This window comes from Ranitomeya imitator, chromosome 9 (assembly GCF_032444005.1).
Source record: "Ranitomeya imitator isolate aRanImi1 chromosome 9, aRanImi1.pri, whole genome shotgun sequence".
Classification (NCBI taxonomy): domain Eukaryota; kingdom Metazoa; phylum Chordata; class Amphibia; order Anura; family Dendrobatidae; genus Ranitomeya; species Ranitomeya imitator.
In genome coordinates, this window is record NC_091290.1 from 151,242,896 (window position 1) to 151,267,370 (window position 24,475).

At 46.1% G+C, this 24,475-nt stretch overlaps 1 protein-coding gene across 7 annotated transcripts in view; it reads left to right on the forward strand.

Annotated features, from left to right (window-relative positions):
- GSE1 (Gse1 coiled-coil protein) overlaps positions 1–24,475 on the forward strand; it is a 347,096-nt gene that overhangs the window by 293,486 nt on the left and 29,135 nt on the right. The window contains exon 1 of one of the 7 annotated variants that reach the window (XM_069739427.1): positions 11,253–11,369. The exons of the other annotated variants lie outside the window; for them this stretch is intronic. Coding sequence (XP_069595528.1) covers positions 11,363–11,369 — 7 coding nt within the window. The 5' untranslated portion in view covers positions 11,253–11,362. Of the gene's footprint in view, positions 1–11,252; positions 11,370–24,475 lie in introns of those variants that run through there. 7 annotated transcript variants of the gene reach the window in all.

The window sequence follows — 24,475 nt, forward strand, 5'->3', positions numbered from 1 at the left end:
CCCATTTTTTACACAGGATTACAAGCTTTGTGCACACAAGGTTTTTTTTTCAGGTGAGTTTGATCCAAAATCCGGGGTTGAATGACTGGACAAAAAACTGTTGTCTGCGTCTTACCGTCTGCACTGATACATTGTATCAAACCTACAACTGTGAAGAGAAAAGGGATGAGGACTTAGACAGCGGAAGTCTCGGGGACTTCATCCTCCTCCTTCTGCCTTAGTGACGGGACACGTGGGGCGCAGCGAGCAGAGGTGTCGCTTCATCTGCCACTTCTGACCGATAACCTTGTCAAACCTCAAAATATGTTCCCGAAATTATCAGTGTCGCCGAGCCGAGGGTCAGAGGTGTGTGAGCCCCATCATCCTAACACCGCCGAGGTGAGGCAAGAAATGAGTCCCATTCTCCAACCTTGAGGAAACCTGCACAGGCCCAAGTACTTCTCACAGCTGAGCGTTTGTTACACTTACATCCAGACTGTTCAGTTTATAGATCTGCACTACCATGTACCGGTGTGTGTAAGCGTCCATCCCTTATGTAGTAACGCTGCTTGATGGATCCTGACAGACGGGTAACTCTGTACAGGCTGATCGCCATCCACCCTGCGGGACGCCCCTCCACCGGAAGCTGTGGGACCATTATCAATGCGGACACCCCTGAAACCCCCACATCCTCAGGACTGTTGTGAATCCATTTTAGGCCAAGACCATAAAAAGAAGAGCAGAGGAGTGAGCCGAGAGCAGTCAGCGATCAGCGTGATTCATCCCCTGTGTCTCTTCCCCTCCATCTTCCATGGACCATAAATCGTGGTCCTGCCATCTGTACACTGCGAGCACAGACTCCGGATAATTGATGTCAGCCCTCTCCCTGCCCGTCCATATTTTACAAGAGAGAGCCGATTGCCAGGAACTCAATTATTCTAAAAAATCATACCGCAAAAATCAGAACGAGGAGTCCAGATGGGAACGTGCGGCCGGAACGCGTCATCCAACCCATCTGGCTGCTTATGAAGGAGCAGGAAGCGTTATACTTATTATATCGAGGGCTTTATATCTCCGAGACATAAAGCATATTGGATCCAGTTCTGCCCCCTGAATCTTTATTGGGTTTTCATTCAAACCCAGGGAGTCACTAACATCACATGTACTCCAGAGCAGCACTCACTATTCTGCTGGTACAGTCACTGTGTACATACATTACTGATCCTGAGTTACATCCTGTATTATACTCCAGAGCTGCACTCACTATTCTGCTGGTGCAGTCACTGTGTACATACATTACATTACTGATCCTGAGTTACCTCCTGTATTATACCTCAGAGCTGCACTCACTATTCTGCTGGTGCAGTCACTGTGTACATACATTACTGATCCTGAGTTACATCCTGTATTATACTCCAGAGCTGCACTCACTATTCTGCTGGTGCAGTCACTGTGTACATACATTACTGACCCCGAGTTACATCCTGTATTATACTCCAGAGCTGCACTCACTATTCTGCTGGTGCAGTCACTGTGTACATACATTACATTACTGATCCTGAGTTACATCCTGTATTATACTCCAGAGCTGCACTCACTATTCTCCTGGTGCAGTCACTGTGTACATACTGTACATTACTGATCCTGAGTTACATCCTGTATTATACTCCAGAGCTGCACTCACTATTCTGCTGGTGCAGTCACTGTGTACATACTGTACATTACTGATCCTGAGTTACATCCTGTATTATACTCCAGAGCTGCACTCACTATTCTGCTGGTGCAGTCACTGTGTACATACTGTACATTACTGATCCTGAGTTACATCCTGTATTATACTCCAGAGCTGCACTCACTATTCTGCTGGTGCAGTCACTGTGTACATACTGTACATTACTGATCCTGAGTTACATCCTGTATTATACCCCAGAGCTGCACTCACTATTCTGCTGGTGCAGTCACTGTGTACATACATTACATTACTGATCCTGAGTTACATCCTGTATTCCAGAGCTGCACTCACTATTCTGCTTTTGCAGTCACTGTGTACATACATTACATTACTGATCCTGAGTTACATCCTGTATTATACTCCAGAGCTGCACTCACTATTCTGCTGGTGCAGTCACTGTGTACATACTGTACATTACTGATCCTGAGTTACATCCTGTATTATACCCCAGAGCTGCACTCACTATTCTGCTGGTGCAGTCACTGTGTACATACTGTACATTACTGATCCTGAGTTACATCCTGTATTATACTCCAGAGCTGCACTCACTGTTCTCCTGGTGCAGTCACTGTGTACATACTGTACATTACTGATCCTGAGTTACATCCTGTATTATACTCCAGAGCTGCACTCACTATTCTGCTGGTGCAGTCACTGTGTACATACTGTACATTACTGATCCTGAGTTACATCCTGTATTATACTCCAGAGCTGCACTCACTATTCTGCTGGTGCAGTCACTGTGTACATACTGTACATTACTGATCCTGAGTTACATCCTGTATTATACCCCAGAGCTGCACTCACTATTCTGCTGGTGCAGTCACTGTGTACATACATTACATTACTGATCCTGAGTTACATCCTGTATTCCAGAGCTGCACTCACTATTCTGCTTTTGCAGTCACTGTGTACATACATTACATTACTGATCCTGAGTTACATCCTGTATTATACTCCAGAGCTGCACTCACTATTCTGCTGGTGCAGTCACTGTGTACATACATTACCTTACTGATCCTGAGTTACATCCTGTATTATACCCCAGAGCTGCACTCACTATTCTGCTGGTGCAGTCACTGTGTACATACTGTACATTACTGATCCTGAGTTACATCCTGTATTATACCCCAGAGCTGCACTCACTATTCTGCTGGTGCAGTCACTGTGTACATACATTACATTAATGATCCTGAGTTACATCCTGTATTATACTCCAGAGCTGCACTCAATATTCTGCTGGTGCAGTCACTGTGTACATACATTACATTACTGACCCCGAGTTACATCCTGTATTATACTCCAGAGCTGCACTCACTATTCTGCTGGTGCAGTCACTGTGTACATACATTACATTACTGACCCCGAGTTACATCCTGTATTATACTCCAGAGCTGCACTCACTATTCTCCTGGTGCAGTCACTGTGTACATACTGTACATTACTGATCCTGAGTTACATCCTGTATTATACCCCAGAGCTGCACTCACTATTCTGCTGGTGCAGTCACTGTGTACATACATTACATTAATGATCCTGAGTTACATCCTGTATTATACTCCAGAGCTGCACTCACTATTCTGCTGGTGCAGTCACTGTGTACATACATTTCATTACTGACCCCGAGTTACATCCTGTATTATACTCCAGAGCTGCACTCACTATTCTGCTGGTGCAGTCACTGTGTACATACTGTACATTACTGATCCTGAGTTACATCCTGTATTATACCCCAGAGCTGCACTCACTATTCTGCTGGTGCAGTCACTGTGTACATACATTACTGATCCTGAGTTACATCCTGTATTATACTCCAGAGCTGCATTCACTATTCTGCTGGTGCAGTCACTGTGTACATACATTACATTACTGATCCTGAGTTACATCCTGTATTATACTCCAGAGCTGCACTCACTATTCTGCTGGTGCAGTCACTGTATACATACATTACCTTACTGATCCTGAGTTACATCCTGTATTATACCCCAGAGCTGCACTCACTATTCTGCTGGTGCAGTCACTGTGTACATACATTACATTACTGACCCCGAGTTACATCCTGTATTATACTCCAGAGCTGCACTCACTATTCTGCTGGTGCAGTCACTGTGTACATACTGTACATTACTGATCCTGAGTTACATCCTGTATTATACCCCAGAGCTGCACTCACTATTCTGCTGGTGCAGTCACTGTGTACATACATTACATTACTGATCCTGAGTTACATCCTGTATTATACTCCAGAGCTGCACTCACTATTCTGCTGGTGCAGTCACTGTGTACATACATTACTGACCCCGAGTTACATCCTGTATTATACTCCAGAGCTGCACTCACTATTCTGCTGGTGCAGTCACTGTGTACATACATTACATTACTGATCCTGAGTTACATCCTGTATTATACCCCAGAGCTGCACTCACTATTCTGCTGGTGCAGTCACTGTGTACATACATTACTGATCCTGAGTTATATCCTGTATTATACCCCAGAGCTGCACTCACTATTCTGCTGGTGCAGTCACTGTGTACATACATTACATTACTGATCCTGAGTTACATCCTGTATTATACCCCAGAGCTGCACTCACTATTCTGCTGGTGCAGTCACTGTGTACATACATTACATTACTGACCCCGAGTTACATCCTGTATTATACTCCAGAGCTGCACTCACTATTCTGCTAGTGCAGTCACTGTGTACATACATTACATTACTGACCCCGAGTTACATCCTGTATTATACTCCAGAGCTGCACTCACTATTCTGCTGGTGCAGTCACTGTGTACATACATTACATTACTGACCCAGAGTTACATCCTGTATTATACCCCAGAGCTGCACTCACTATTCTGCTGATGCAGTCACTGTACATACATTACTGATCCTGAGTTACATCCTGTATTATACCCAGAGCTGCACTCACTATTCTGCTGGTGCAGTCACTGTGTACATACATTACATTACTGATCCTGAGTTACATCCTGTATTATACTCCAGAGCTGCACTCACTATTCTGCTGGTGCAGTCACTTTGTACATACATTATTGATCCTGAGTTACATCCTGTATTATACCCAGAGCTGCACTCACTATTCTGCTGGTGCAGTCACTGTGTACATACATTACTGATCCCGAGTTACATCCTGTATTATACTCCAGAGCTGCACTCACTATTCTGCTGGTGCAGTCACTGTGTACATACATTACATTACTGATCCTGAGTTACATCCTGTATTATACTCCAGAGCTGCACTCACTATTCTCCTGGTGCAGTCACTGTGTACATACTGTACATTACTGATCCTGAGTTACATCCTGTATTATACCCCAGAGCTGCACTCACTATTCTGCTGGTGCAGTCACTGTGTACATACATTACATTAATGATCCTGAGTTACATCCTGTATTATACTCCAGAGCTGCACTCACTATTCTGCTGGTGCAGTCACTGTGTACATACATTACATTACTGACCCCGAGTTACATCCTGTATTATACTCCAGAGCTGCACTCACTATTCTGCTGGTGCAGTCACTGTGTACATACTGTACATTACTGATCCTGAGTTACATCCTGTATTATACCCCAGAGCTGCACTCACTATTCTGCTGGTGCAGTCACTGTGTACATACATTACATTACTGATCCTGAGTTACATCCTGTATTATACTCCAGAGCTGCACTCACTATTCTGCTGGTGCAGTCACTGTGTACATACATTACCTTACTGATCCTGAGTTACATCCTGTATTATACCCCAGAGCTGCACTCACTATTCTGCTGGTGCAGTCACTGTGTACATACATTACTGATCCCGAGTTACATCCTGTATTATACTCCAGAGCTGCACTCACTATTCTGCTGGTGCAGTCACTGTGTACATACATTACATTACTGATCCTGAGTTACATCCTGTATTATACTCCAGAGCTGCACTCACTATTCTGCTGGTGCAGTCACTGTGTACATACTGTACATTACTGATCCTGAGTTACATCCTGTATTATACCCCAGAGCTGCACTCACTATTCTGCTGGTGCAGTCACTGTGTACATACATTACATTAATGATCCTGAGTTACATCCTGTATTATACTCCAGAGCTGCACTCACTATTCTGCTGGTGCAGTCACTGTGTACATACATTACATTACTGACCCCGAGTTACATCCTGTATTATACTCCAGAGCTGCACTCACTATTCTGCTGGTGCAGTCACTGTGTACATACTGTACATTACTGATCCTGAGTTACATCCTGTATTATACCCCAGAGCTGCACTCACTATTCTGCTGGTGCAGTCACTGTGTACATACATTACATTACTGATCCTGAGTTACATCCTGTATTATACTCCAGAGCTGCACTCACTATTCTGCTGGTGCAGTCACTGTGTACATACATTACATTACTGATCCTGAGTTACATCCTGTATTATACTCCAGAGCTGCACTCACTATTCTGCTGGTGCAGTCACTGTGTACATACATTACCTTACTGATCCTGAGTTACATCCTGTATTATACCCCAGAGCTGCACTCACTATTCTGCTGGTGCAGTCACTGTGTACATACTGTACATTACTGATCCTGAGTTACATCCTGTATTATACCCCAGAGCTGCACTCACTATTCTGCTGGTGCAGTCACTGTGTACATACATTACATTAATGATCCTGAGTTACATCCTGTATTATACTCCAGAGCTGCACTCACTATTCTGCTGGTGCAGTCACTGTGTACATACATTACATTACTGACCCCGAGTTACATCCTGTATTATACTCCAGAGCTGCACTCAGTATTCTGCTGGTGCAGTCACTGTGTACATACTGTACATTACTGATCCTGAGTTACATCCTGTATTATACCCCAGAGCTGCACTCACTATTCTGCTGGTGCAGTCACTGTGTACATACATTACCTTACTGATCCTGAGTTACATCCTGTATTATACCCCAGAGCTGCACTCACTATTCTGCTGGTGCAGTCACTGTGTACATACATTATTGATCCTGAGTTACATCCTGTATTATACCCAGAGCTGCACTCACTATTCTGCTGGTGCAGTCACTGTGTACATACATTACTGATCCCGAGTTACATCCTGTATTATACTCCAGAGCTGCACTCACTATTCTGCTGGTGCAGTCACTGTGTACATACATTACATTACTGATCCTGAGTTACATCCTGTATTATACTCCAGAGCTGCACTCACTATTCTGCTGGTGCAGTCACTGTGTACATACTGTACATTACTGATCCTGAGTTACATCCTGTATTATACCCCAGAGCTGCACTCACTATTCTGCTGGTGCAGTCACTGTGTACATACATTACATTACTGATCCTGAGTTACATCCTGTATTATACTCCAGAGCTGCACTCACTATTCTGCTGGTGCAGTCACTGTGTACATACATTACATTACTGATCCTGAGTTACATCCTGTATTATACTCCAGAGCTGCACTCACTATTCTGCTGGTGCAGTCACTGTATACATACATTACCTTACTGATCCTGAGTTACATCCTGCATTATACCCCAGAGCTGCACTCACTATTCTGCTGGTGCAGTCACTGTGTACATACATTACATTACTGGTCCTGAGTTACCTCCTGTATTATACTCCAGAGCTGCACTCACTATTCTGCTGGTGCAGTCACTGTGTACATACATTACATTACTGATCCTGAGTTATATCCTGTATTATACCCCAGAGCTGCACTCACTATACTGCTGGAGCAGTCACTGTGTACATACATTACATTACTGATCCTGAGTTACCTCCTGTATTATACTCCAGAGCTGCACTCACTATTCTGCTGGTGCAGTCACTGTGTACATACATTACATTACTGATCCTGAGTTACCTCCTGTATTATACTCCAGAGCTGCACTCACTATTCTGCTGGTACAGTCACTGTGTACATACATTACATTACTGATCCTGAGTTACCTCCTGTATTATACTCCAGAGCTGCACTCACTATTCTGCTGGTGCAGTCACTGTGTACATACATTACTGGTCCTGAGTTACCTCCTGTATTATACTCCAGAGCTGCACTCACTATTCTGCTGGTGCAGTCACTGTGTACATACATTATATTACTGATCCTGAGTTACATCCTGTATTATACTCCAGAGCTGCACTCACTATTCTGCTGGTGCAGTCACTGTGTACATACATTACTGATCCTGAGTTACATCCTGTATTATACCCCAGAGCTGCACTCACTATACTGCTGGAGCAGTCACTGTGTACATACATTACATTACTGATCCTGAGTTACCTCCTGTATTATACTCCAGAGCTGCACTCACTATTCTGCTGGTGCAGTCACTGTGTACATACATTACATTACTGATCCTGAGTTATATCCTGTATTATACCCCAGAGCTGCACTCACTATACTGCTGGAGCAGTCACTGTGTACATACATTACATTACTGATCCTGAGTTACCTCCTGTATTATACTCCAGAGCTGCACTCACTATTCTGCTGGTGCAGTCACTGTGTACATACATTACATTACTGATCCTGAGTTACCTCCTGTATTATACTCCAGAGCTGCACTCACTATTCTGCTGGTACAGTCACTGTGTACATACATCACATTACTGATCCTGAGTTACCTCCTGTATTATACTCCAGAGCTGCACTCACTATTCTGCTGGTGCAGTCACTGTGTACATACATTACTGATCCTGAGTTACATCCTGTATTATACCCCAGAGCTGCACTCACTATTCTGCTGGTGAAGTCACTGTGTACATACATTACTGATCCCGAGTTACATCCTGTGTTATACCCCAGAGCTGCACTCACTATTCTGCTGGTGCAGTCACTGTGTACATACATTATTGATCCTGAGTTACATCCTGTATTATACCCAGAGCTGCCCTCACTATTCTGCTGGTGCAGTCACTGTGTACATACATTACATGATCCTGGGTTATCTGCTTTTGAGTTGGTAGCAGGCGACTGCCCTGGTGCAGAGATGAATATTATGTAGGTGTTCCGCACTCGGCCTTTGGCCACAATGGATGTAAATGTACAATGTGCGCTCACACCTCTAGTGCAGCAGCCTCAGCTGAGCAGGATTCATGACTTTCTGCTGCCCACTGGTGGAGACTTGTGGTATTACATTTTGTCTCTGTTGGCCTCTGATGTGAGATAAAGGTCCTTTCGGGAGCTGTGTATACTGTGGAGAAAGCCAGAGCTGTATCCATGACTGGCCAGTGACTAATTAGTACTGTGTGTATGTGGCTGATGTAGATATGTGAGCAGTTCTCCTGGATCCTGACATTTCTACACCCTGCTCTCTAGTTTTAGGGCTGGACATTGACATTTTCTATAAGGTTTGGGTTATGTGTAGTATTTGTAGCTTTCTGCTTCTTTATTAGATTATTTATAAATACTTTAGGATTTTAAAGTAATTCCACAATTCCTGATTTACAAAGCTGGCAGCCACATAACCCTGCAGTTGATACCCGGCCAATAATGGCGGCTTCTGTGGTGACAAAACCCTCAATTGGAAATGTGCAGCCTGCGCGGAGCATTGATTGGGGGCCGCCGTGTGGTCACCGGTCAGGATCATTGCTAGCAGGGCTCAAGTGCAGACTCCACACCCGGCTGGAATCACACACGAGTGGATGAGAAGGAATCGGGAAAGTAAGAGCCACATAGATCGCTCAGGCTGGAATTATACAGACATGTTACTGCTGAAAACTCAACCGCCAATTGTGGATCTCCGGTAACTGTGATCCGACCCATAGAGATGATCCTGAGCGGAGACCTCCACCGATGGCCGTATAGAAGGGTCCAGACTGAGCGTATAGCTTCTGGTGACCATGCCCGTGACGGACTTGTTAGCATCCACTCATCATCAGTGTGATCTGCCACAAATCTGGTGTCCGGGGGTCAGATCAGCGCTGGTTATTTACACGCCATCGTTTCCACTCTTTTCTTCCACTTACGAGTGATAACAGTGCACGATATTGCGACATCCGTTTTTTATGCATTATTTTTCTCCCTGCGCAGTCAATAATGTTCTTCATTGAAAGGCTTATCCAGAGCCCTTCACTCCATCGGACATGAGCCGTGCACCTGACATTACCACCCTGCACAGATGCCAAGACAATGCACAATTATCAGGTATCATGCTTGTTCATCAGCATAGGACACATGCACGACACCGGCCTAATGTGCACACGTCCCGGCAGGAGCGCAGAGCCCCGCGCACCGGAGATGTGGCACTGCGCGGCTCTGGATGGCACTGCATAACCCTCTTAAGCTATGTGCTACATTTTTTGTACAGATTTTTCCCACTCATTAGTATGGGTGAAATCTGCAGCAAAAACACTTAAGCTATGTGCACACGTTGCGGATTCTCTGTGGATCCGCAGCGTTTTTTGCAGTGCAGAAACGCTGCAGATCCGCTATTGATTTACAGTACAATGTAAATGAATGAGAAAAAACAAATGCTGTGCACACTTTGCGGAAAATCCACTGCGGAACCGCGGTTTAAAAAAAGTAGCATGTCACTTCTTTTTTGTGAATCTGCAGCGTTTTTGTACCCATTCCATTATAGAAAATCGCAGAGGTAAAAAGCGCAGCAAATCCGCAAAAATAAATCGCAGCAAAAACGCACAAAAAACGCTGCGGAACCGCACAAAAAACGCAACAAATCTGCAGGTGTGTTTTCTGCCAGGAGAGGCAGAATCCGCACCAGAAATTCCTAAGCCTAATCCGCAACATGTGCACATAGCCTTAAAGTATTGACATGTTACAGATATAAAAAAAATAAGCAACATGCGCCCGAGACTTCAGGGTTCTCATTCACTTTGCTGATATTGTGACAAATCGTGTGCACAGGCTATAACCATACACATGACGGTGCACGTCCCAAAGTGATCATGTCAAAATAAAAGATGTGATCAGTGGCAAATAACATCTTGTAATGTCACCTGTAGAGATCGGCAGTGATTATTCTGATGATTCCTGGGCCGCGGGAAGGCTCTGGTGACCGTGGGCTCATCAGTCCCTGTGTAGACCACAGCCACCACTTTTGGCAGAGGTCATAGAGGCCGCGCTGATCTTCAGACCTGCATCCATGCTGGTTTGGCGAGGCCACTGCCAGGATAATTTGTACGGCTGGAATATTATTATAGATTTTTACTAATTGAGCATCCTGATGGGGAACATAGATGCTGGCGTGATCAAGCGGTTTCTGTCTCTTTGGACAACCATGAATTGTGGGCATCAGCTGGCACCAGGTAGGGCTTTGTTTCCGCCTCCAGGAATTGCACAATCTCCTCCCCATACAAGGGGTTAAGTAGATCCCTTTGAAGCCTAATGACTGGTGAGGGAGTTTGTGTTTTAGCAGCTGAAATCTGATGCCTTTTGTCAGTGTTGGCCACAGGTTTGGCTGCAGGGAGGGCGGTGGAGGCTGAGTCTTCCTCATGGATGGGTGTGCACAGATGAGCAGCAGGTGTTTGTATTGGAGACTCCACCTCTTGGCTGGGTCATCTGCTCTGGGAACCCTGGAACTGCTAATCTTCAGGAGACATGTGCTTCTAGGTGTGTTGTGTGTTATGGCTCTGCGCTGGGGGATGTAACACAAAGGCTCATCGCTGGCCATGAAAGGTGAGCGCCTCTAATTCTTCATCCTTATGGACACTGTATTATTTTTGCAGCAGATGTTTGATTTCCAGTTTTCAGGCTTGTGTAGGACTGTAGGTCCCAGCCATCCCTATTGGGACGTGCATATTTTCCGAGGGTTGCCCGATCTTCTTGTTGGATCTAGGCCTGTCTCATGCATTGGTTTGGAGAACCAAGGGTTAACAGCAGTTGTATAACTGTGGGGATGCACCAGGTGAGTTGTGTTAGGGTTAACCCTAACTCTGACCCATTGAAGGTTGCCTCCAGTGGATTTTCCATCCTTGTGTAGTAGACTCGTACAATTGTAGGTGAACGCTCATCCTCTGCCCGGAAACTTTCATTGAAATCAATCCGCAACGAGCAGGCACCAATGTCCGCCTCCGGCGATGTTCCCGGCTGTGACTGACGGACGCTCTGCAGTGTGACACTTCTCAGCAGATTTATCATCGTGGCATCTTTGCTGGTTTATTTGGGAGTGGTGATGGTCCGGAGGGATACACGGCAGCTGTATCTCATGTGACTGGGTGGAGAGTACGCTTCGGTGTCTGCGCCAAACTCATGATTAAGTATTAATGTTTGACCAGATTGCGATCTAGGAAAGCAGATAATCTGCGCCGTATCCTGCCGTATACCTCCCAGCTGCTCCTGTTTACCAACAAATGGATGTGACCTGTCGGGTACAGAGGTCTCGCCCGCTTGTGCTGGACAGGCAATATTGGGCTCCTGTGCTGTCTAGTCAGTGTTTCCTCCCACCATCACCCCCGAGCAGCAACAGTGATGAGCTCAGGAAGGTTCAGGGCGTCAAAAAAACATAGGAAAAAAGCCCAATTTAAAATAAAAACTCTAATGGATATGCATTAAAAAAACTAAAGTGTGTGAGCGCATATTCACATGTGGAGATGAGAACAGGATAGAGATGTAAGGGGGTGGTTGGAGGTCCCTGTAGACCCCTCGATATCTGGCAGCCTAAAAAGCAACAAGGAATGTCACCCCTGTTGCTGCGCTCATCCCTACAGATCATCCCTCAAACGTGCTACGACCCAAAACACAACAATGATACATACAATATGCTACCATAGTCCCAATGCAGTGATATCACAGAGAATACGGTGCATGTCCCCAGCTATATATATATACTAGATGGTGGCCCGATTCTAACGCATCGGGTATTCTAGAATATGCATGTCCACGTAGTATATTGCCCAGCCACGTAGTATATTGCACAGTGACGGAGTATACAGCACAGAGCCACGTAGTATAGAGACTTAAAAAAAAAAAAAAAAACATACTCACCTTCCGAAGGCCCATTTAAGTCCTCCTATACTCACCATCCGCTGCCTTCCCGGCTCCTCGCGACGCTCCCGGGACCGCTCCATTGCAAGCGTCAGCTTCCGGTCCCAGGGCTGGTATGAGCAGGACCTGTGATGACGTCACGGCAGGTCCTTGTCGCACACCAGCCCTAGGACCGGAAGCTGCCGCTTGCAATGGAGCGGTCCCGGGAGCGTGAAAGGCGGCGGATGGTGAGTATAGCAGGTTTTTTTTTTTAATTATTTTTAACATGACATATTTTTACTATTGATGCTGCCTAGGCAGCATCAATAGTAAATAGTTGGGGACACACAGGGTTAATAGCAGCGGTAACGGAGTGCGTTACATTGCGGGCCGTTACCGCTGCCATTAACCCTGTGTGAGTGGAGGGGATTATGGAGCGGGTGCCGGGCAGTGAGTGCAGGGGAGTAGGGGAGGGAGTAATCGGACTGTGGCCGTCGCTGATTGGTCACGGCAGCCATGACAGGCAGCTGCCGAGACAAATCAGCGAATGAATAACCGTGACAGAAGGACAGACAGACAGACGGAAGTGACCCTTAGACAATTATATAGTAGATAGTATGTTCTAATGAATGGTGGGCCTGCACAAGGCCCATGTGCCAACAAAAATCTACCAAACAGCTTAGCGTTCACCACCTCCCTGATATAAGAAAAAGGAGAGAATCAACAAATCAAGAGTCGTAAACGGAAAGATGCTGGATGTACGGCCCTTAGGTGATGTCTAAGGTTAGGTAACGGTGATGCCAGGACCATGGAGCTTGTCTACATCAGTACAATGATGCAAGCAATTGAGGATGACTCTGTGCCCTATCCATATTTTCCACCTATCGTATACCACAACTTTTCATATTGTCGGAGACTGGGACGTGTTGGAGGTCTACATCAGGATACACTTGCCTCTGGAAGTGTCAGAGGTTCACACCAGGATACACTGTCCTCTGGACGTGTCGGAGGTCCACACCAGGAGACGCTCGCCTCTGAACGTGTCGGAGGTCCACACCAGGAGACGCTCGCCTCTGAACGTGTCGGAGGTCCACAGCAGGAGACGCTCGCCTCTGGACGTGTCGGAGGTCCACACCAGGATACACTTGCCTCTGGACATGTCGGAGGTCCACACCAGGAGACGCTCGCCTCTGGACGTGTTGGAGGTTCACACCAGGATACACTGTCCTCTGGACGTGTCGGAGGTCCACACCAGGAGACTCTCGCCTCTGAACGTGTCGGAAGTCCACACCAGGATACACTGGCCTCTGGACGTGTCGGAGGTCCACACCAGGATACACTGGCCTTTGGATGTGTCGGAGGTCCACACCAGGAGACACTCGCCTCTAGTTTCCTACTTGGCCAGATGTGAAAGGACCTCGGGTGCTGATTTAACCAGGAAGGTTCTGGATGTGAAGCGACCGCATCTTGCTCTAGATTTGAGTCTGGAGCATTTGCTGCCATTTTCCTTGCTGTATGTCGACAAAGGATGTCCCCCTCACATTGTCTTCTCCTCTTCTCTGGTCACCATTGTCCATAGCGTGTTTAAGGATTTGGTGGTGGCCTTCCATCAGTCACAAAGTATAGTTTTCTATATGAATGACTCCTAACGTTTCGGGCCCCCCTCTGCCCACCGTTGGATGATCCTGCACGTGTGACCCCCTCATTCTCCAGATGCCTCATTGAGTGTCCATGAAAAGAAAGGGGAGGTGGCGGAAGGGCACATTAGGGAACAATGAGCGGATTGATCAGGTCAGCAGAAGTGTGTCTGATTTATGGCCTGGTCACATTGATAACAGCCGGTGGGGAGGTTCTGCCTGCACAGCGCAGATTACACCATGATGCAATATATTTGGGTTATGTAGGCCATCAAAATGCCATCCTGGAGGTTGTGCTGATAAGCCAGCAATATTGCAAAATTGGAGAGGAAAAGGCCACTTCAGCTTCTACCTCCTGTTGTACGAGACCTTCACATACACCTGTGTGGGGGGCTGCGAATGAGAGGCTGGGTGGGAGGTAGATATCAAGTCATGACCTAAAATGAAGAGTTCCCCCATCATCGTCTCCCCCTCGTCTGCCTGCAGGGCACATCACAGATGCCAGAGACCCGCTGTGTGTCTGCTCTCCTGATCCTATTGTGGAGAAGTTAATTGGAATGTGTGTGACAGAGAGCTGAAGAGAAGGCGCCCCCCCCCCTCACCCAGATAAGCAGCACAGCCCCCACACCTTATTTTCCCTTGCATGCCCTGGAGGCACCTAACCCTGCTGAGTGTCTCCCTCAGCCACCAAGCATTACATATTCCATCCACGACGTGCCATGAATTGTGCATGCACAGAAGTGTGCGAATCCTCCTCTGCGCAGGTGCGCGCCGGCGGTCAGGGACTTGTCTATTACACCCGCTTATTATAGATCAGGATGCAGACGCAGCTTTCTTCTAGAAATGTCACGCGCTGTCCTCTGCACACCTGGATGTGTAAGGGTTAATGTAGCCGCAGGCGCTGGGCTCATTTGTACCCTCTTTGCCCTGATGGGTATTGGTCCGCATTGCTTGGCAGATCTATGATAGTTGGTGGCAGGGGTCAGCCGGACTGAGGTTGGGGAGATGGCGGAGGTGAAGGTCAGTCCATTGGTAGCATCACCCAAGCCCCCTGGATGTGGCGGCCAGGATTTACCCAGTGATCAGAGAAGGGAATGATGGCGTTCACGGCTCATGTGGCGCTCTATGAGATATTGCCGGCGGCCCACAGTGGATGACAGATGGATTACAAACCTTCAGTGGCTGCACTAATGGCTTAATGCGCTCCTCAGTGCTTTATAGTCGCAGGGGTGGGGGGATAAGCTATTGCTTGCTGCTATCAGCCAGTGCGCGAGGAAGCTGGCTCCAGGATAGAGGCATGCGATTATGGTGCACTCTGTTGTCAGCATTTCCAAGCCCATGAGAGGTGAATACAATCTATTGCTCCCTGCCATCAGCCTGACCCTGTTCCTACTGTCACTTGGGGGGTTCTGCTTTTCACTTTCTTATTTCTCTGGGATCCTATATCCAGGTGATGGCAGGAACAAACAGATGTAAATTGGGTTTCACCTGCAGCGCTCCCCCAGGGGTGTCAGAGGCTCCGGCTGTGCGGATGATTACAGTGGATTTCATCTTATCAGAACGATGATCATCAGCCTGGAGCCGCCTCGTTCTCACTGCTCCATTGTTCAGCCCTGATTAGACACCAGTGGAGGTGACCCGAGGAGGCTTCGTGCTCATGGAGACGGGATTTCTTTTATTATATGCGTAGGTTTACGTGTTTTTGTGCTAAAATATTCTATTTGCATCATGTGTACAGCGTAGATAGCTGGCAATCCACAAGTGCATGAGAATAGTGGCGACATATAGGGGCCTGGCATCAATCTCCCCATCCATCACTTCAGCCACTCAAGTAATGCTGTGCTTTCCCAAAAATAACATCTATCACTTCTTGCTCCGAAAGATGGGTTACGGCTTATTACAGGGGAGGTCATGTTTTATTCCCATCAACAACAATTATCACAGACACACTACACGCGCGCGCGTGTGTATATGTATGTATATATATATATGTATGTATATATATATATATATATATATATATATATATATATATATATATATATATATACGCACGCACACTGCACAGACGTATATATACGCATGCATTAACTGCACACACGTGTATATACGCATGCACTCACTGCACATGCATGCATACCAGCCTGTCTCCTCTTTAGTTCCTCTAGACTGCTGCAGATACAAGACCTTTGGTGACATCATGGTCACATTACCGTGATATTACCAAAGGTCCTTAAGCAGTCTTAACCTTGAAAATGCTGGGGTTCCCTAAGAGAGTGGCGGCCCAGAGAAATTGCCCCATCCCACCGAACGCCGGCCCTGCATACCAGCTGGTCTCCTTTTTACTTCATCTAGACTCCTGCAGTTATAAGACCTGTGACATCGTGGTCTTACCTCAGAATAGAACCGCTGGGGCCCTGGGCATTTGCCCAGTTAAACCCCCCCCCCCCCCCCCAAACGCTGGCCCTAACTAGCTAGAGCTTATTTTTGGAGTAGGGCTTACATTTCAATTATAATCAAAAAATGCTGTAAAATCATGCAAGGGCTTGTTTTCGGGTTGGGTCTTATTTTCAGGGAAACCCGGAAGTCACGATTTCCTTAAACGGAGCAGTACTGGATGGTGGTCAGGGGAGCTACACCTTATGTAGGCAACATTTGTACAGGTTTGTTCATTTTCTGTAGCCATGGAGGTACATAGATCTGCATCGGAGCTGTATAAACAAGATTGTAGATTCGTGTTGAGGAAAGCTTAATAAATAGACCAACATGTCCAGGTATTATGAGTCCTGGACAGATGGAGATTCCGCATTATTGATGACATCCCACAATAATGCTTCTGCTTATCACTTGCTGTGACGGACGATCTGACCTGCCGGGCGTTGGGAATTCGCTCTGCAATGAGTCCGGAGTTGGTATTTTTGCCTTCCCGGCAGCTTCTTGTGATATCTGTTGGTTCCGGCCCCACAATCCACACCTCACACAGAGGACATGAGACGTGCTGTCAGCAGCTGGCCCGGCAGAAGAGAACATGCCAGAGGCACTTTACACAATGAGCGTCTTATACACATCTCGCCGTTTTCATGGCATCATCTGAGAGTCATATGCCGGGTGATAATGGGGAGGCAGACACAAAGCTTTAATAACCGCAGCTTGTGCCGAAGGAGAAAAAAAAACCATCCGGCCAGAACCAGAGTGACGAACACGTCTCCCATTAAAACTTGTGAATTATTCATTATGATGTTTACTCTTCCACATCCACCGCGCAGATCATCCACCGTCACATACATGTCCTGCCATCGGGCGAGTGCTGACGTCACTGCCGTTACAACAGTCAGGCTGCAAAAATGATCGCCAGATTTGCGGAGCGATGATGTAACTGGTGCCGTGTATTTCATGTTCAGTTCTTCAGGGATCTGGGTAACAGCAGATAGCAGCCACTAGGGCTTATGTATACAGCCTGTAGGGCCATACGCTGGATGCCATGTAACATCCCTGCTCTCCCACTGGAGCTCGCTCATGTTTTTACCTTTCCTCCACACTTTCAAGCTTCATGTCAAGTGATTATTTCTATCCACAGACTGAAGTGTCCGTGTCCTCAGCAGATCTTGAGGGTTTGCTATACACAGTTGTATCCAGTCGTCTTGACGCATTCAGTGTGCACCGATACACTGTAACAAAGGATTGTAGCAATGGCTGATCGGTGGAAGAAAAATCCTGAAAACGGCATGAAATTGAAGCACAAAATACGTAATAAAGCATCAGACCCCTAAATGTGCAGGATGTGGACCTCCGCCTATAGGGGGGTCAGGTTGACAGCAGGATCACCATATATTTCAGCAATTTATCCTGTCCGTCAGTGGCTTAGTATGCAAATGAGGTGGCAGAGACACTTCCACAGGAAGTCTGGTGTGAAAGGAAATATGACCCCGGCCGGCTACTGTAGCTTTAAGGACAGCAGAATGAAGATGGTAATGAGAATCTCTGTTTTGTCTCATGTTTTATGGATGCAGGTTTTATGGTAGGATTAGGTGGGAAGTTTGCATTAGTCCTGTTGACATCTGGATATCTTGTATGTGTGGCTGTAGACGCCGTTTACATGGAGCAGGGAAGGTAATAAAATGGCCACTTTGTATTCAGCCTCTAATACTTTCCGTTTCAGGAAAGCATCCACTATGTATTTCCTTTAAGTAGAGGGCTTTTCGGTCTCTTTCGTCCCGCTACATTTAGCCCAACTTGGGTCTCTCCCTAAGGTGGCTAGCATATATGTATCGCTTGCTCACCGAGCCCCACTCCATACAGCCAACCAATTCCAGCCCTGTGCTGATGAGGGCCTAAAGCCCGAAACACGTGTCCACAGGTAGGAATTGGTTGGCTGTGTAAATTTAGAAACTAATCCGCAGCATTGCACGCTTGGTGGTTCCAAGCGCTGTGGATTAGACAGGGGTGGAAAGAGATTATTTGCATAGCTCCGCCTACTGCAAAGGATTCTGGGTAAACCTGCTATTCTTTGTATTATGCTGCTTGCAAGTACTTTCCGTTTCAGGAAAGCATCCACTATGTATTCAGCCTCTAAGAATTCATCATCCAAAATGCCTGCGAGTCATCACTCTCTTGTGCCCTTTTCTGGGAGTAAAAGTTTGGACTTCGGCGATATATTTCTGCCAGTTTTTTTATGGAAATTTCTCCTTTTCACAAGTTTTTTTCAGTCGTTGATTTTTTTTTTTTTTCTTCCAGATAACGGCCTTGATTTTCATTATCCAGCTGTTTTCACAATAATTCATCACTTGCAACTTTTTGAAATGTTGCAAAATGTTCTGAGCAAAGGTTTCGCACTGGAGTACAAAATCAGTTTGTTTGTTTTTTGGTCACTAATTTGCAACATTTTAAATCTTTCAAAGGATTACGGCAAAAAAATTTAACTAAGAAGATGCAAAAAAAATCTTTTAGTTTGTGTCAAATTCATGAATCCGGTGCAGATTCCGTCAGTGAAATCCGAAAGACGAGGCAGAAAAAAAATGACATAAAAACCTAGAATTGATGATTCCTACGTTCATTAATCTCTTGTGCGTGGAACCGCAGTCCCCGCATCATCTGGATTTGTGGAGTAAGATTTCTTGGCAGCGAGGAAGCGGTGCTGACCATTCATATGGGTTCCCCGCTGTCACTGCCAATCTGCTTATTTCAGTCCAATGAAAGAATAATGGCTTCCCTTCCATTAACAGCTGCCCCCTCACTCCCTGCATATCCCCGTGGACTGACTCTCCGACGCATTGCTTTGCAGTTTGTGCCCCCCTCGTTCCCTTTCTTTCTGTGATCTTGGCACAGCTTGATGGGATTTGGCCTGGTGCTGCCGCTGCTGGGTTTTGCACATAACATTCTTGCTTTCAGTGATGTGTCGCAGGCTCTTCTGGAGCTGAATGGGGGACATTTTTGGCCTGTACAGAAATTCGTGCAGCATTGATGAAGACTATTACATGCTGTCCTGGCACTCCTGCGACTTGACCCGAGCTCAAGCTGTGATGAACATTGCAGGGTATCATTAGTCAGGAGAGTGGAGCAGAATCAGGAGGTGGGTGGAGGCAGAGGAGGGAATTGGTGCTTGAACTGGGACCCAACCAAAAAAAAAAAAAAAACCCTTGAAACTATTAGCTTGTAATTACAGAGAAGGGAGGTAGTGGGCCTGAGGTCTGGTGTCAGAGGAGCTGTGGATGAAAGGAGACAGTAATTACTAAATCGGCAGGAGGCAGGCAGAGTGCTGATTAGTGATTGCTTGTGGAGGGGAGAATGGTAGAAGGAGAGGTGCAGTTTACACACTGCACAGGCCATGGCTGCCTATGTACATGTATACTTTATCATTAGTGTGCCGCTACTAATTAGCAATGCATCGTTGAAGTGGGCCATTCAGGGCCTTCTCAGCCGTTAACGAGCCCGGAGCGATTCCCCCTGACTATGCGCGTTGGGTTTTGATGCTGATTACGGTTGGCAGGATGGGGAATGTAGTACACGGGGACTGGCGGCAGGAGATGGAGGGGAAGGTTCATTTTCAGCTCCCAGAGACCTTGAATATGGATCCATACATTCCAACTGGGATGCTGCAGCTAATGTGGAATAATGTAACCTGATGGATGAAAGCATGGGGCTTCATTAAAGAGCGAGGCGTTCACAGATTGCTCCCTGCCGTGGATATATTTTGGTTTGTAAGGGCCCAATTAGGCAGGACGATAGAAATAAACTAGCGTTCCTGTCCAGGCAGGCCAATAATTGCCTGACAAATTAGCTAAATGCTTGCACCGTCCAGTGGGATAATTTTTAAGCCAGCTTAAAAATTATCGTCGGCAGCTCATCGTACAGTATGTGCTGCCGAGAAAGTGACATTCTGTGCACATAAGTATTAACAGGCCATTAAGTCACTGCCAATAATTTAACTGCTGTTAGATGTTGCTAGGAGCGCCCGTTCCATGCAACCTTCTTCCTAGGGAGAAATTGTGTCTGGTCGTAGAGCTTCTGCTCTCTTTTCAGAAATTGTCTGGTCGTAGCGCTTCTGCTCTCTTCTCAGAAATTGTCTGGTCATAGAGCTCCCGCTCTCTTCTCAGATATTGTGTCTGGTTGTAGAGCTCCCGCTCTCTTCTCAGATATTGTGTCTGGTCGTAGAGCTTCTGCTCTCTTCTCAGAAATTGTCTGGTCGTAGAGCTTCTGCTCTCTTCTCAGGAATTGTCTGGTCGTAGAGCTCCCGCTCTCGTTTCAGGAATTGTCTGGTCGTAGAGCTACCGCTTTCGTCTCAGAAATTGTGTCTGGTCGTAGAGCTCCTGCTCTTCTCAGAAATTGTCTGGTCGTAGAGCTTCTGCTCTCTTCTCAGAAATTGTGTCCGGTCGTAGAGCTTCTGCTCTCTTCTCAGAAATTGTGTCCGGTCGTAGAGCTTCTGCTCTCTTCTCAGAAATTGTGTCCGGTCGTAGAGCTTCTGCTCTCTTCTCAGGAATTGTCTGGTCGTAGAGCTCCCGCTCTCGTCTCAGGAATTGTCTGGTCGTAGAGCTACCGCTTTCGTCTCAGAAATTGTGTCTGGTCGTAGAGCTCCTGCTCTTCTCAGAAATTGTCTGGTCGTAGAGCTTCTGCTCTCTTCTCAGAAATTGTGTCCGGTCGTAGAGCTTCTGCTCTCTTCTCAGAAATTGTGTCCGGTCGTAGAGCTTCTGCTCTCTTCTCATCATTATGGTCAACCCTATTCTGCCTCAGACTCATACCCGAGTCGGCAGAATATTTTTTTTCTGAAAGGAACTTAATGTTGCCCACTGAATGTTGTGAGCTTTCCTTACAATAAATACCCCCTTGTAATACTCGGTAGTTGCGTTCTTTATCCTGTTTTTTTTCACCATTGGAAAATTGCGTTGCATTTAGCACGGGACAAATTGAGACCTGACCTGCGTGTATAGTCTGAGCAGAGGGGTCTGTAATGTCTTCTGGGTGTCAGATTATGGATGATGCCAGTAGAGCATTTCTCTTTTCATGACTTTTAATGCCTTCACTCCATCAGAAGTGATTCATATCTGGTAATTATTATCCACACCCAGCACTATTTTTCTTCATTTTGAGTGGGAATGAGTCTCAGCTGTACTGTTCGGTGACAATATGAGGGAGGTGTGTGTTTTTTTTTTTGTTTTTTTTTTGTTTTGTTTTTTTCCCCCCAGTATTTAGCATGCATGGTATATTGATGAAGCTGCCTCTTTAAAAAACTGCAGCTCACTCATGGTTTCCTCTTATCTCCATCCTCCCCACTAATGAGGCAGCTCAGGATTTCCAGTCCTCACTCCCTTTCACTAATCTCCTCTTCTTCGTTAGCTCTGGCTGTGGATAATCCTCTAGAACGACACTGTGTGTCAGGAGTGTCCTCTGCTGGTCATTCAAGGCATTACAGCTTTATATGGGGGCTACATGCACCTGTCGCATCTTTGCATTGTTTCATTGCATTTTGGGGGCTTAAACTCAGGTGAGGCCATTGATGTAGAAGTTTTTTGGTCACTTCAAACCAGTCTTAGACTCGTAATGTGTGGACACAGAACCTGGCGGTCTTTCTATTCCTTTGTTGAAATATCCTATTTTGATTTGACTTTAGACTAATCATCGATCAGGTGAAATAATGAAGGAAAGTTTTAGCTAACGATGACAGAAGGCTACTGTATGGAATGAAGTTGTCTGTGCCGGCTGATGGTCACTACTCCACGAACGTTCCCAGATTGGTTGTCCATCATCCAGTGTCAGCAGACAACCATGGCTGATGGTCGCTAGTCCACGAATGTTCCCAGGTTGGTTGTCGATCATCCAGTGTCAGCAGACGACCATGGCTGATGGTTGCTAGTCCACAAACGTTTCCAGATCTCTCGTCCTTTATCAAGTGTCAGTAGACGACCATTCATTCAGCCATCACCCTACTTCTATGTGGCCTCCTTATCCGAACATTGTTTTCTTTTTTTTCTTAGTTTCCATATTTAGTAGAGGGCTCTTTGCAAAAATGCCCTACTGGGCAGAAAGCCGTCAGAAGGCCTGGTGGGCTATGCCTACACAAGGAGACAGCTTAATGAATTGGTCACGTTTAAGTACTGGATTGCAGGGGTCGTGCTGAGGACTTGGTTGACGGTTAGATGTTAGAATTTCAGATTCTAGCGGTTCCAGAAGAGCAGAAACGTGAGAGAGCCAAAAAGTCAGGTGTTGCATGAAAGTTCCAACTGATAAATCAATCATCGTTATGCATCGGACACAGACGATTTAAGGGAGTTCTCCAGTTTCTCTTTTCTGCACACTATTGGTGTGCCAATATTAAGAGTCACCCTCCCCAGGTCCGACAGGGCATATCAACTGCTACTTCATCTACAGCACTGCAGCCAATCGCTGGACTGATCAGCTCACGCAATGCACATGTCAGCGCTGCTGATCCAGTGACTGGCTGCAGTTCTGTAGACCTGACATCACCTGGTGCGTAATCAATAGAGCAGCGGTGAACTTGGGGAGCCTCAACCGGCTGATCGTATGAGGTTTTTTTTCCTGCACAAAGGTGAAGCCAGGAAAGCTTTTTTGATGACGTGTACTTGTTCTTGACTCCCACAAGATATTGTGGCAATGCCAAATTCCAGGACACAGATCCACAGAGCTGAGATCCAATGGTGACCTTTTTTTTTATAGATATAAATTTAATAGTGAGAAGACTATAGGGCGATGTCCATCAGCTGCAGCCGTCTCCTGGGGGATTGGACTTTTTTTTTTTTCCCATTTTACCACATATTACATAAGAGAGCCATTTTGCATGGATGATTTGCCATGACAAGAGCACCTGGGCCACTGTCATTGGAAGATTAATGTACCTACAAAGCTCTGCTTTATCTGGAAACAAATTGGTGGGTGGGTGGTGTGATGAACCTCGTCTGTTCTCTCGAGACCATGACTCGTAGTGTGCTCTACAGGCAATGCAAAAATTCAATATCTAGTAGGCACGACCTGCGCAGGATGCCATGGCTGACAGAGCGTCGCGGTAATTATATCGCTGCCTTGTCAGCAGGCTCCAGAAGTGACTCCTGCTCTCATTATTTCTTTGTTTATCTCGTTTTCTGGGTCCATGTGGAATACAAAGAATAATGTGCCTAGATAACTGCAACATTTTGGTGCTTTTCTTGGTGGAATGAACGGCTTTACCTTTTTTTTTTTCTAGGGTAATAAAAGATTTTTTTTTTTCTAAGTCTGAGATTCAAATAGAGGGTAAATATTTCCTTGCTTTCGTTGGTTGTCTAATCTTGGTCCACCTTTGTAGCCCTGTCTGAGGTGACAATCTGGAGAGATGATAAATCTATGGCGTTTCCAGAAGGCTGATCTATAATGCAGAGAATAAATCATCCAACCTACAAAAAATGGCTTCATGGTGAGGATGGAGAAGACGGTCTGTCTGCCCCGTCACTGTGGGGAGACGTGTTTTAAGGGTCAATTAAGCCATAATTGGGTGTAAAAACAGCAGTGAGGTCAGGGCCTTTTATGTGAGGGAATTATTGTGTCAAAGTTTTATTGAGCAAAGGTTCCCAGTCATTGTCCGTGTGCAGCAATCGAGTGATGGCAAAGAATTTGCCGTTGATCGGATCTTAAATAATGATCATTTTTTGGCATAATCTATCCTCCTGTGTAACCTGGCATGTGTGTCATTATCAGACA